At 41.8% G+C, this 14,604-nt stretch overlaps 1 protein-coding gene across 13 annotated transcripts in view; it reads left to right on the top strand.

The window, feature by feature from the left end:
• LOC149354677 (uncharacterized) overlaps nucleotides 1–14,604 on the top strand; it is a 211,957-nt gene that overhangs the window by 39,244 nt on the left and 158,109 nt on the right. For all 13 annotated transcript variants that reach the window (XM_089583454.1, XM_089583455.1, XM_089583452.1 and 10 more), the window contains one exon: nucleotides 14,015–14,112. In XM_089583454.1, coding sequence (XP_089439580.1) covers nucleotides 14,015–14,112 — 98 coding nt within the window. The remainder of the gene's footprint in view (nucleotides 1–14,014; nucleotides 14,113–14,604) is intronic.

Here is a 14,604-nt window from a genome sequence, read left to right as displayed (position 1 = left end):
TAACATTTCATCCCGCTTACGCCTTTTCGCAGACGACTGTGTTGTTTACCGTAAGATCGCTTCTGAGACTGACCACCTGACCCTTCAAAATGATCTTGACACTATTGTTGATTGGTGTAAAAACTGGCAAATGATTCTTAACCCTAATAAATGTAAATCAATGACTTTTAGCCACAAGCATGTTATTTCTAACTTCATATACTCTATAAATAATACCTCTCTATCTAGGGTTACGTCGTACAAATACCTTGGAATTCAGTTCACACCAAATCTTTCATGGTCTTCTCATATTTCTGCAGTCTGCAAAAAGGCATCGAGGACATTAGGTTTCATACGCCGGAACCTTCGGAACTCACCTAGCTCCGCTCGAAAACTTGCATATTTTACATTTGTTCGCCCACAGCTGGAATTTATCTCACCTATATGGTCTCCCCATCAAAAATATCTCATAGATATGCTCGAGTCCATTCAAAGCAGTGCTGCCCGGTACATTTTTAGCAATTATAGTCCCCTCGCAAGTGTATCCCAGCTTAAAAACCTTAATGACATACAGATACTTGAAATTCGTCGCTCCATTTCACTTCTGTGTTTGTTCCATAAATATGTTCACACCCGTCCTTCGTTGTTACCTCTGGCATCACCTTTCCGCTCTTCACAACGCTTACACAATCAACTCGGCTTCAACCGGATATATGGGAAGACCCTGTCATTTAATTCCTCTGCATTACCTAGAGCAATAAAACTCTGGAATGATCTTCCTGACAACATAATCTCTTTCATTGATCCTGGTGAGTTTAAAAAACATCTATGTATACATTTATTGCCATAGTGATGTTCGAAATGTACGACAGTTTCATTTTTTCTTAACGTTGTTTTCCCATTTACCACTTCTGTTGCCCCTGGTTGCTTTTTTTTTTCTCATGTTCGTGTTTCGCTTTTTTTTCTTCTCTATTTTCGTGTCTGATGTTATTTTAACTCTGTTTTGTATAAATTTCGTGTTCCTTTCTTGTATTTGACTTGTACCGCGTTCTTGTACCGATATCACGGTTTTTTTCCATCTGTATATACCTCTTTTTCGATTTGCCCCCCTCATCCAATGCTCTTCGGGGCCTGTGAGGTACTAATAAATAATAATAATAATAATAAAGCAAGCTGGAAAGCATGTAAAAAAGAAAAAAAAGAGCAAAAAGGCAGCACAAAACAGCAGGCTTGCAGGCACCACAGTAAAAAAACTCACAATGCAGTAGGAAATTCGTACTCTATCCCATAAAAGCGCGATGCAGCATAAGGAGAAAAAGTGAAACAGATTATATGTTTCTGCGACAAATTGGATGATAAAAGGAACTGAAACTCGGCACACGTATTACAGTGGACAATATCTTTGGGAAGCTGATTCCAGTGAGAGGAAGTGCGTAGAAAAAATTAATTGCAGAGGACGTCTATGCAACAGGGAATTTCAAGAACTTTCAGCTCGTGATCACATCATTTTGAGATGAAGTGGGGCGGTCAAATGGGGAAATGCTTGTTTATCTCATCTACAATTCTTTGCTTGCAGAGCAGGAGGTAGTAACGCAGTTTGTGAATGAGGGTTACGAATTGGAGAAAAATTTTTTCAGGAAGCTGACATACAGAATTTCGCAAGTTATCCATTCTCACGCAAGGGGGGGGGCTACAAACTAACGCTTCCTCCTGTCTCACTGTTGCGAGGCCCTCCTAGCATGAACCTTATCTGAGACAGCATCTCACTGCTACACAGCTGTTACTACTACATAGCTTTGTAGCCCACCGTATATCGGCAGTGGTGATCCAGTGCTGTCTGAGAGTTTGCCACCCTTTTTTGTTCCGGTGCTGCATGTCTTCTGGTGAATGGAGCTGGGTGTATTTGTGTAGGGGCAGAGTTGTACGTAATGCATTTCGAGTAATTTGCTACTTATACTTGATTGCATATATTCGTAGTTTTGTAATGAATGGATTACTTTTTCAAATGGTAATCTTCCAGGTAATCAGTTACTTTTTTTGTAATTTATGTAGTGGTTGATTTTTTTTTCCAAAAGCAAGTTGCAACCAACGACACAGCTCTAAAAGCTTCAGCCTGATGGCAAAGACTGGTGCTAGCAGAGGTGTTTCCTCTGTGACAGTGAAAACGAACAGACTGCGGAGAAGCACCGCACACGATCATGTCCAGACCACAAACGGGTCACAGCCATCTTCTGTGGCAGTTCTCATTCTAAGAAATGTCACATGGCCTCTATGTAGAGACCCTTCGTTCTGTCAGACAGTGCTGCAACTTGCCTCTACTGCAGCCAGTGTGGTAGCCTCCAGAGTATGGAGGCGGGGGTATAGCTCAAGAAAGAGCATTAAGCAAGGATTCTGTTGAAACCAGCACTACTGCAATAGTGTGTTGTATTATTAGAAGGGAAAGTGTGTTGACTGATGGTTTTCTATTGTGGAAAAAATAACAGTCCAGCTAAGATGAGGACGAAGAGACATATACAAGACACAGACATAGCATTGTGTATGTGTCATTTCTTCCTTGCTCTTCTTGCAATTTTATTTTTTTTCCAGTATGTGAGGCTATCTAGATAGGAGTTCGACACTCAGTTTGTTTACGTTCTATTGTAGAAGCACCTAACAATGCAACTAAGAAATCAGGAGCACTGAAAGGGCCGTCTGCCAAACAAGCATATGTCTACCGACAGACTTAACTTGCCCTGTGATATCAGGTTTCAAGGAATAAAAATTTTAGTCTGCTTCCACGGTGCATCTACCTTTTATGTAGTTAGTACCCATGGATATGTGGAGTGAATATCAGTGGTTGTATTCAAAAATACCTTTTAAAACTAATTAGGCACGAGCTACTCATGGTTGTGCCTGTGTTCCGTAAAGAGAATTTACATTATTAGATCTTGCCACTGAGTATGGGTTTGCCTAAGAGCATCTTACCAAGTATTTCACCCCAGGAGAGCTGAGCACCATTCAGGGAGAAATATTGTGTCTATTATTTATTTTACATTTATTTATTTAGAGCATACTGCAGGCCCAGTGAAGGGCTCTGGCAGGAGGGGCACAATAAGCACAAAACAAAAGTATGAGGCAAGACATCAACAAATAGATTCAATGCCTGTTCTAAGGCATCAATATCAAATACTGATGATGGTGATAGCTGATTCCACTCGGTAATGGTACGGGGAAAAAAGAAATTTGATTATGTTAGCTCTGGCAAAGTAAGGCTTTAACGATTCAGTGTGCCTGTTTCTTGTTGACCTGGATGTTTTCAGTTGAGGATACAAATCAGGAGTCATTGACAATTTGTTATTTTTTAATAGAAAGAGAAATCGTTAGCTCAGTATTCTGCACCGAGCTTCAAGGAACTGTATATTATGTTGAAGCAATAGAGCAGATGGTGAGTCAGTGGTGCGATATTTAAATAAACTGAACAGCTTTGTGCTGAATTCTTCCTAGGGCATTAATTTTAGTCTGTGTGAGGATCCAAAACAGTTTTGGTCTAATCATGGTGTAATATGCCAATTGCATAATGTTAAGGGGAGCTTGTTTTAACTTGTGCCTAAGAAAACCGATTGCGAAATGAAGAAGAGTATATGGTTTCAATATGTTTACTCCAACTAAGAGTATTCGTTAGTGTTACTCCTAGGTACTTGTATTCTTTGACTTCTGAAAGGTGCCGGGTGGGAAGATTATATATAAAGGAATGACTGTATCTTTTATTAGTGACCCGCATAAATACTGTCTTGTCAGCATTTAGTTTCATCCTCCATTTAATGCACCATTCACTAACATTATGCAGGTTATGACTAAGTAAAATTTGGTCACCTGGAACTTCAACTTCATTAAACAAAACACAATTGTCGGCAAACAACCTAACTTGAAGAGTATGAGTGATGATGTTGGTAATGTCATTATTATAGATAAGAAAGAGTAATGGACCAAGGACACTGTCTTGTGGGACACCAGACCATCAATACTAACATATTGAAATTGGTTAGATAAATAAGACGCAACCCAGTTAACAATAAAAGAAGGAAGACTGATAGTTTCAAGTTTATGGGTAAGTTTACTGTGCGGAACTAAACCAAAAACTTTCTTAAAATCTAGAATTATGACATCTATTTGGCCGCATCTGTCAAGAACCTGAGCGAAATTGTGAATTACGAATGTGAGTTGGGTGACCGTAGAAAAGCCTTTGCGAAAACCATGCTGGAAAGCCGATAATATGTTGTTGTCATCAAGAAATGTTTTAATGTAATTGGCTACGATATGTTCAAGAAGTCTGCAGCATGAAGAGGTCAACGATATGGGACGGTAATTATTAAACACTACGGCATCACCTGCTTTGTGTCTGGGAATGACACGGGCCACCCTCCAATCAGGTGGTAGACTTGAAGACAAAAAAGAAGCATGAAAAATGATAGCAAAAAAGTACGAAACCATCTCAGCATAACAATGTAAAAATGAATTAGGTATTTTGTCAGGCTCAGGAGTTGCTTTTGTTTTAAGGTTCAATAGCATTGCAAAAATACCAGGTTGTGATCGTGCACAGGCTGAGAACAAGAATCACGAGTTGTAAAATTATTTGTAGGTTGGAAAAACACACTGTGAAAATATGAATTGAACTTGTCTGTAATATCTTTTTTGTTGGTGAGCAATGTGCCCTCATGCATCATAGCAGGCAGGGTTTTTTTTTGTTTGCTTAAAAAATTCCAAAATTTCTGAGGAGCGTTACGAATGAAATTCGGCAAAATGTTTTGAAAGTAATGTGACTTAGCAGCCGCAACAGCTTTGGTGAAAGAAGCCTGCTTCATTTGAATGATGCTGCGAGGGACACGTGCTCTCCTTAAGCGTTTAAGTTTTCTTTTGAGATGCAAGATTTCTCGTGTAATCCAGGGACTAGATTTGCCAGTTTTTTTGGCTCTTGTTGGAATAAATTGGTTGATACAATATGTGCACGTGTCTTTAAACTTAGACCAGAGTTCAGATGTGTCAGTTTCATCAAAGCCGCTGAGACACAGATCTAAAAAATCTAATACTCTCATCCCTGGCACGCGAGAAATCTTTTACAAGCATGGTTTTGGACGGTACGGCATGTTTATCAGTGACGAAATCGCAAGTGAAATACACCAACTCATGATCAGACAATCCTTGATGGATCGAAAAATCAAGTCAAGAATTGAGGCAGACAAGCCATGATTACGTGTAGTTTGTGCTACTACCTGTTTGAAATTGTGACACAGCATAATGTCAGATAATTGTTCAGCATTTGCGCAATGTCATGAGTTAGATGAGGTTAAATCCCAATTAGTGCCAGGTAAGTTAAAATCACCAACAAGAAATATGTTTTTATGTTTGAATGAAGACATGCGTTCTGACAAATTGCGCAAAAACTGAGGAGGGGAATCTGGAGCTCGGTAAACAGCGAATAGAAAGATGGAGCGGCCCCTATAAGATAGCTAAGGGAAATGCTTTCATGATCATCGATTTGGCGAGTGAAAGTCTCATGAATATTGTTTTTAACCAGAACCGCCACTCCATCACCTCTTGATAATCTGTCAAGTCGCTAGACTTGATAAGTTGTAGAAAAAAACGTCTTTATTATCTATTTCATCGAGGAGCCACATCTCAGTATTGATGACAGCATGTGGACTGTAGCCAAGAAGTACCTCAAGCTGTTCGCTTTTGTTGATTATGCTCCGCGCATTTATGTTTATAAGTCTTAATTTCTTCTTGCTCTGTGCACTACATCATTCACTCTTTCGTGTGCTCCGTGATGGCAGTTTCACCTTTGCGCTAGTGGTATCATCCCACAAAAACGTTTGGCCAGCAACGAGCAACTCATCATTGATTAAGGTCACCTTCATTTTGTTGTCTCTCTCAGTTTTAGCACTATTCCATAATAGTTTTCGTTTCTTGAGGGTTTCCTTCGAGTAGTTATTCTGAATAGATACATTTTTACTTTTGAGCTTGTGAGCGTTATTAAGGACTTTTTAATTTTCATTGTAATCCTGGAAAATTATGATCACAGGCCTGTTGAGAGTGTTCTTTCCTAAACGATGAATTCTACCGACAGAAGTACAATGGACATCAAGTGTTTCTGAAAAATTTCAGTTGGAATCTTCTGTTTTAGATCAGATTCTGTCTCATCTAGTTCTTCGCTTACACCAAAAATGACTAAAGTGGAACATCTATTGTAATCTTCCATATAGACCAGTTTTGACTGCAAGGCGTGAATTGTCCGTTCCATGTTATCAATACATTCTGTTTGTTTTTAAAAATCTGCAAAGCAAGCGCTTAAGTCAGACGTTTTTTCCAAATTCCCTTGTTGTGTTCTGAGGGCTACAATACTGGTGGGTACCCGGTGGCACCGTAGATTGAAGCCAGCAATTCCTGAATGCAAAGTGGTTGCTTTGGCCACTAGACCACCGCTTCGGCACTCCATTGATCCAGATATCCACCGGGTTTTTCAAATGGGTACGAGGTATGGCCTGGCCTGGTGCTCAGCTTTCCTAGGTGCATGGCTTGGGAAAGAAGCCTGCACCTTCAAATTTCGCCACTGTAAGTGAACTTCGTGTGAGCCTCATGCATCATGGATGTCTCAGTTATTGCCTCACTGTCTGTTTGTAAAAATATGTTATTGACTCATTTGTTACCATGGAAAAAATGACGGTCTTGATAGGTAGGAGAGAATTTTTTGCTGCAAGATAGGGAAGATGAAAACAATGCAACATGCATGAAAATGATGGGAATAGAATGTGCTTGCTGAAGACTTATTTCAGTGCAAATACTTTGTGTGAATATTGAGAAATAAATCTCCGAACACCGAACAAAACTGCAAATAAGAATGAAATTGTATTGACGTCAGAATATCTCTTGTAGAAAAAAAATATTAAAATGTTTGAAACTATAGCTTGATCAATGTACAGTCTTTGTCAAACGTTTAGAGCCCAGGCTGTTCACTTCCAAGCTTTATATTGGGACTCTGGGAGCATTCATGGAAGTCCTACCTATTGCAGGAGGCAGTACCAGAAATCTTCTCACGTCCAGGAAATTTGGAGCGCTAGAGATCCATTAAGAACGACACAGTGTGGCTCAAGAGAAAACCCCCTGGCCTCCAAACTTTTGACAAAGGCTGTACTTTTCAACATTATATGTGAAGTTTTAACAAAAAGTCCTTTTGAGGTGCCTAGTCGAAAAAATTGCCGAAATACAGAAAGTATGTCCCCATAATAATGTTTTACTCACATGAAAATGAAAAAAAAAAGCTTATAATGCACTTGAAAAAGCTACAGAATGTTCCGGTGTTACAAGAATTTATTGTGAAAGATGTTTCGAAAAATTTAGAACCATTCTGAAGATGCACAGAGATTTCACAAGCTGCCTCAGGCTGCTATAGAGCATCAATCCTAGGTCGATGCCCGTTTTCTACTGGACTGGAACTTTATTCTTCTTTAGGATTGTGGAAGTATATCTTTCCCATACAATGTTTAGACAGTGCAGAAATCAGAAATATCATTCATTACATTACTCCGATGCGTGAACCAGCTTCAGGAATGAACAAACAATTAAGAAGCGGAAGATGGAACTGAATTATGAAGCGGAAGATGACGTCCTGTTCTGAATTGTGCAATTTCATCATTGGAATCCAAATCTGACGGCAATTTCATCGCCACAACTACTTCTGCTTAATGCATCAAAAATTTCGGCTGCAGATGCAGCAGAATTGCATGAAGCGTGATTTTTTGAGTGCGCACCAGCCCCACAGCTGACGCCGTGCTTGCTACATGCACACCGCGCAAGAACCTCAACTTCATGGTTGTTTTAAAATTGCCGCTTTGTGGAAACAATACAAACTACACATAAACGCCTCCCTAGATGGTGCAGTAAGTTCGGGGGGCGGGCACTACCCCTGAAACTGCAGTTCGAATCTGTAGTCACTGGTGATCTTTGCATAGTGGCATGGTAACGAAAGGGTGAAGCTGTGGGTTTGACACAACAGTTCATTCTAACTTGTGAAACCAAAGTTCTCATTACTGTGCGGGCGTTCAACTTGTACAGCAGAACATGGTGGCAAAACATTGTGTTCTGTGCATGCCCACAATGTACCACAATCAACCAAGCTCATGTGAACACAGATGCAAAGGGTTGTTAGCGGGCTGTAAAAAACATTAAAAAATAAACCCTGCACGCTAGCACAGCTGCTCATTAGTAGCGTGCCGTCTGTTGATACATGCATCTGGGCACGCAAACCCAACAGCCAGCATGTTTGCACAATTAAGAGCTGCTACGCAATGTGTTCATACGTTATAATACCACCCTTCCCTCCAGCACATACGTGCAGAGAGTGTTCAGTGTAGCTTCTGGCCTCTTCACAAGGAAATGTGGGAAAATTAGCGATAACTTTGAAAACAACTCTTCTTGAAAAGTAACGTGTAATAAAATATCTAGCAGTTAAGCCACAGGTCATTGTAGTCTGAGTAAATTTATATTATGACCATAAAAGTTGGAAGGAGAATAATATAATAGTAATTTACTTTTCTAAAATTGTTCAGTTGCTTTTCTATGGTTGTAATTGACCACTGTAATCAGTCACATTCAGATGGAGTAATTGTAATTGTTTACTTATTTTCTGTAATGTGTACAGGACTGATGGGGGGAGATTTTGGAGGATGGTACTGGTAGTTGGTGTGCCTCTCTGTGTTATAGGTTCAGCTTCATCAGTAGTTCAGGGAGGCTCCCAACAATGACTCTCGCACCTTGCATCTTTTGTGCTCAAATTTTACCCCTTACTCTTTGATCCTTTGCAGTACTTCGTGCAGGTTTTGGAAGTGCAGAAAGTTCGTTCTGCCTGTCACTGAGATGCGGTCCAGGCAAACAGATGTGCCAACAATGTTATGGAGGGTTTCCACTGTTTTTTCCTGAAAGAAAGCAGGAGCAGATGATGCACCAAGTGCACTCACTTGTGTGCGGTCTGTGTGCAAAGAGTCTTGGGTGTATATGCTGATCACCAAGAGCTTGTTGGTTTTTTAGTTGTCAGTCTTACAGGAGTCAAATCCTGGAGAAATTTACTCCACTTTGCAATGGGCAATATTGGTATGTCCTGTTGTCATCACTGCTGTATTCATGCCCCGCTATACTCATCACAAATTCTGACACTTAGAAGATGCCCAGTCAGAATGGTCCACAGCCGTGATAAGGCCGTCTCAGTCCAAATGCTGAATTTCTTTCTTCATCTTGCCTCAGATTCCAAGAGTTACATCTGCAGTCTTGTTGGTTAGCAGCGGTCGAACTTCACAAAGTACTGGTGGTCCTTTCAGTATGCCATAACTCAGTTTGAAGACCTTTTCAAATGCCTTGAGCATTTCCAGAACTTTTTCTGTGGTGGCAATTCTTCACGTTGTGCTAAGTTCACTTAGCATGGTAGTAGGTCATATGTGGCCAACCAATCTTCGTAGCACAGATTAGGGCTCTTGCAGGGTTTGCTTCTTTGTAGTCGTTCCGTGACAAATATTGACAGTTTGAGTTCTGTATGTGTATTTTAGTTTGATGTCTGTCTTGGTCAACCTAGGCAAGATGCACCAGTACTGCTGTAGGTGTTTTCAGAGATCAGTGAGACTGGAAATCTATAATGTAGCTCCATCTCCAGTGGCACTTTGTTGACTGTGAGTGTCCCTGTTATTGGCTTCAGTGGTGTCTATCTGTGTGTACAGAGAATGCAGGTAGTACTCAGGTGGCTGGCTGGTCGAGTACACTTCTTTTACTTGAGTTATGGACTGCTTCACTTTGTTTGCAGTAGACAAGCAGCAACCTGTCAGACGTCCTACTTTTTCATGCTTGTAGCACCTTGTGTTAATGTGCTTGCACTGATCTTGCGGTGGCATCTTGGGATTCACAGCAATCGTGCGGCTTTGGTTTTTCTTGCACCCGGGCCTGCTTTTGCCCCTTAGCTTTAGTTCTTACGCTTTATGTCTACTTGGCCCCTGTAAGTACTTTTTCTTTGGGCGCTGAGTATAGTTTACTGTACCCTCCTGAATGGCTGATGTAGGCATGCCTGCATGGTCCTTTTGCAGCTAACTCATGTTATGTTCTGCCATCTCTTCTGTTTTCACGATCTCAAGAGTGTTCTCTGGAGTGAGGTGCTTTTCTATCGACAATCGCTGCTGTACAACTCAGTAATGAATAACACACACGGGATGGTTGCTCAGCATCCGGTTGAAAGCTGTTCGGGAGTTGCAGTGTTCTGCCATTTGTGAGAGTTCAGTGATGTACACCTCAGTGACTTTGTTCTCAAGCTGTACTCTTTTGTTGAAGTGAAAACTTTCTGCAATTTTGGGCAGAGGTGAACTAAAGTGTCTGTTAAGGGTTGGCATTAGCTTTTTGTTTTTATGGGTGCTAGCAAACTACGGAATGCTGTGTACGAGCTTGTACCAAAGGTCGGCAAGACTGTCCATTCATTACTTTTTCGTCATCCCTCATGCTGCTAAGCCAAAGAACGTGTCTGGCTATTTTAACTGTTCACCATGCTCAGGGCTCTTTGTTGTTATACTTTTCTGCCTTACCAAGCATCACCCTGTTTGCACTGGAGCGAATCATATTTCACTTTACCTGGTGGCTAAACTCCAATGAGTCCCATCTGTTACATCCTTGTCACCAACTGCTTTCTGTTTCTAAACACCAGGAAATTAATTCATGGTACATAGATTACTAGGGACCAACGGTTTGCTATGGACCATGGCTGATGAGCATCTCCTTGGAAAGCATAGTGTGCGCATCAATTCTGGATGTGGACATTTCATGCTGCGGTGGTGCCACCATCTAGTCAAGTACCATTTTGAGAAAAATTGTGATTGGGGATGTGTCTATATTGTTACGTGGCGGCCAGCCGAAGAATGAGGCGTGGTGAACCATGACCAAGAGATGATTTAATGGCTGCTGGCCTAGCGCGAGCGCTCCGTCCCGCGCCACTGCCAGCTTCGTCTTTGTCACACTACCCGGGGCCTCCGAGCGATCGTCCCGATCTGTGACGAACAGACGGCGAAATGGCAATGGTCTTGAGTGGGAGGTTGAACAGTATGTAGAAGATGGTGCAGTGCTGGCCGCCACGATGAGAAAGATGAGAGAATGAGTCCCGGTCCACGAAGCATCCGGGCCGTAGGGTGCCAGGAGCTGACGGCCGAGGCCATTGGACGCACCGAACGGCAGGGGCAGAGGGACGGTGTCCTCATGTGTGGGCAGGGCCTGGGTCGGTCGGGTCTTGGGTAGGTCGGGTCTCGGGTCGGTCGGGTCTCGGGTCGGTCGGGTCTCTAGTTATTCCACACTGAGACCAGTAGAAGTAGAGGAAGGAAGAAAGATTAGCTTAAAATGAAAAAAAAAAATCTCCCACTATCAGTGCGGTTCATGCCACGGTGTATGCATTAGCATTAGAGTCTGCTGGCGCTTTCATCTGCTTTACTCAACTTCAGCTGCTAGATGACGCTGCCTGTCTTCACTCTTTACTTCTCACTTCCAATACTTGGCCTCCACACTGTGCCTCCACAGTAGCATCCCTGTTGCGCTGATTGATGGGATCCTCAGTAAGGTGCTGCCGCTCTTTGCTAAGCCACTGAAGCTCAGCCCGCCGTGCTTAGCAGGCTTCTGCATTGATGACTGAAAAGGCAGAATTCATCACTGGTCCCCTCCCTGTTGGTACTAATTTAAACTGGCATCATTCACTGTACAAAAGCCAAACAGTTTCATAGACAGGAGGAGAACACTCATTATAGGTCCGATTGCTTCAAGGTGTGAAGGAGAACTGAAGGAGCGGGTGCAGCCACCGCCGTGTTATAGAGTGTGTGTGTCCACACATCCTCTCCGCATCTCTGGTCAACTGCTATGCCTCCTCCTCTTCATGTGACTCCTCCCACTGATTATGATTGGCCACTCTCCTTCTCCACTGTTCCCCACCCTCCTCCTCACATTCCACTCTGCAGCCTGAATCTGGCACTACTGGGCAGATTCTGCCAGGATGGCAGTAGTCAAGCTAATGGATTTAAAAAAATAGAAAAAGGGAAAAAAAAGTCCCAATCAGAACAAATGCCTAGTTTAATGCAAGGTGGCACTAGCTACCAACAGCTTGATATGCATTAATAGAATGCAGCTAATGCTGTCCTAGAAAGTTCTGTGCTAGTAGAAGAAGCAGTTTTGTTTTTACTCCTACTCTTGACAATGAGAGAGAGAAAATTTTTATTGCTTTGTCTTCTGTTAAGACCCTTTGTTTTTGGGCTGTGTATTATTAAAAATTTTGGACACAGATGTCTGGAATAGCTTTCTTGTTTGCAATTTGGGTAGAAATTTGGTTTTTATGAAACCGTTGCATGATTATTTTTTTATTTTGACAAGAATAGAAATAATCTGGTCAGCGTTTTTTTTTATAGGACAGAAAAGGTGAGTTCTATACACAGTGAAAGCTAGATCACACCAAAGAAATGTTTACTAATGTATGCATTGTTTTTATCAGCTTTCTCTACTTTCTTTATTATATCAGCGATAGGATTTCTGGGCTGATTCTGTATTAAATGAGCCTCTGTATGAACTGCAATTGCGCAAACATTCTATAGGGCAGCATGGAGTGTAGCCGATGATGCCTTTTCGGGTCAAGGCTGACTGCAGCCGCTCCAGTGGCTCAGTGTTTATAGTGCTCAGCAGCTCGTCCAAAAGGCATGTGTTCGATTCCATCTGCGGCAGCTGCATTTCGATGGAAGCGAAATACTTGAGACTTGTGTACTATGCAGTGTCAGTGCACATTAAAGAACCCCTGGTGGTTGAATATATCTGGAGCCCTCCAACACAGTGTCCCTCAAAGCCCGAGTCACTTTAGAGTGTTGAACTCCATAAAACCAAAACCAGTTAACGCTGACTCGACACAGAGCACCCAAGGGCTCACTTGATGTTCTTTTCCTGCGCAGGCGGTAGAGTTGATGTGTCAGGTGGCTGCTTCTGTCAAGGGTGCCTAGCAGGTCGCTTCATGTGCTTTTCTCAGTGGACAGAGACCCCCATGTTGCGCGTCAATGACACAGACCAGCAAGCGCAAAATGAACTTACTGACTATGAGAGACGCCGTAGTGGAGGGCTCCGGAAATTTCGACCACCCGGGGTTCTTTAATGTCAGTGCACTTAAAAGAACCCCAGGTGGTCGAAATTTCCGGAGCCCTCCACTACGGCGTCTCTCATAGCCTGAGTCACTTTGGGACGTTAAACCCCATAAACCAACCAACCAACCGACTGTGAAAAAGCACAGAAAATTAGGAACTGGTTCAGACAGCCAGTACACTAATCAGTCTTCATTTTTTCTAACTGACTGGGTGTAAATTTTTCTTTTTCTGCTTTCTTGCTCTGAATTAATTCTGACTTATTTCCTGGAGTATCACTGTGTGATTTTGCAGTTGATAACAGCTAACAAGACCATTTTTTGTGATAAAAGCAGGGTTGACTTCCTGAGCAAAGTCATCGCTTCTACCTGCTCCTGTCGGCTAGCAGTCTTCCAACATACTGGTCTTTTATTGCATTCTAGACAAGCAAGTTTCTGTATCGGTTGTGTTTGCATGATTGACAGTGTCCATAATTTGTGATTACTGGTCAGTTACCAGTTGCCTTAAAGAAATCTGTCATTATATATGTAGTACTTTCCTCAAATTTTTTTGCCAGGTTGAGGACAATGTGTTTGCACAATAGTTTAACATGTTGAAAAACACGCAATATACTAATTTTTTCCTCTCTATCAATGAATATCTATAATTTAAATATGCAAGATTTTCACATTCTCATTGTGATTTGTTCCTTGCGTATTTGTGTGTATTCATGCCTTTGCTTCTATGGGGAGAGCAGCACATGGCCAGGGCTAGGTTCGCACTGGCCAGTATTGGTCTGATCTCTTTAAACACTCACTTTGGGTGCGAACATTTCATTGCGGAGAGGCAGTGGGGAGTTAAAATTTGCAGTCACCAGAGTGCTATGTTGATTCTTTCAGGGAAGTGTTAAAGAACCAGCCTAAAGTTGAACCAAAGGAAGAAATGGACATGGATGACTCGTCAGTTTCGTCTGAAGAAAAGCCTCGAAAGCGGAAAGGTGTGCGCTTCTGTCCTTTCTTTTCTTATTATGACTGACGCGGTCTTCAGCGATCAGCATGTGACTCCTATTGTGAAGAGTGACAGTAGTGCAGAGTTTGCTGTCCTGCATTATCAATTTCGTTGCTTCCTTAATAAAAAATTTTGAAAAGCTGAATAGTATACAGGTCGTTGTATGTAACGTGAGCCCAGGGTTTGACAAATTTGGGATGTGTTATTTCGGGTAGTGAAACTGTAACAGCTCTGTTGGCAGTGATTTAAACTAACCAAGGATGTCTTTAACTTATGCCAGTGTAATAATTACTGAAAACCAAGTACTCTTTGACCGTTTAGGGTATACGAGAGGTGTCGGTTCAAAAGTTGCACCAGGAAAACTGTGAGTGCTGTTATTTTTATGACTCAGCTTTATTGTAAAAGTTTTCTGCGTGTTATGAACAAAGCACGTGTAGTCCAACCTAACTATGGCAGGAGTGCTTGTTTTGAACATCCTGTA

Source organism: Amblyomma mixtum, chromosome 3, assembly GCF_055824585.1.
Source record: "Amblyomma mixtum isolate Tamu chromosome 3, ASM5582458v1, whole genome shotgun sequence".
In the NCBI taxonomy this organism is placed as follows: domain Eukaryota; kingdom Metazoa; phylum Arthropoda; class Arachnida; order Ixodida; family Ixodidae; genus Amblyomma; species Amblyomma mixtum.
The sequence above is the reverse complement of the archived record's forward strand: the minus strand, read 5'-3'. Positions and strand labels throughout refer to the sequence as shown.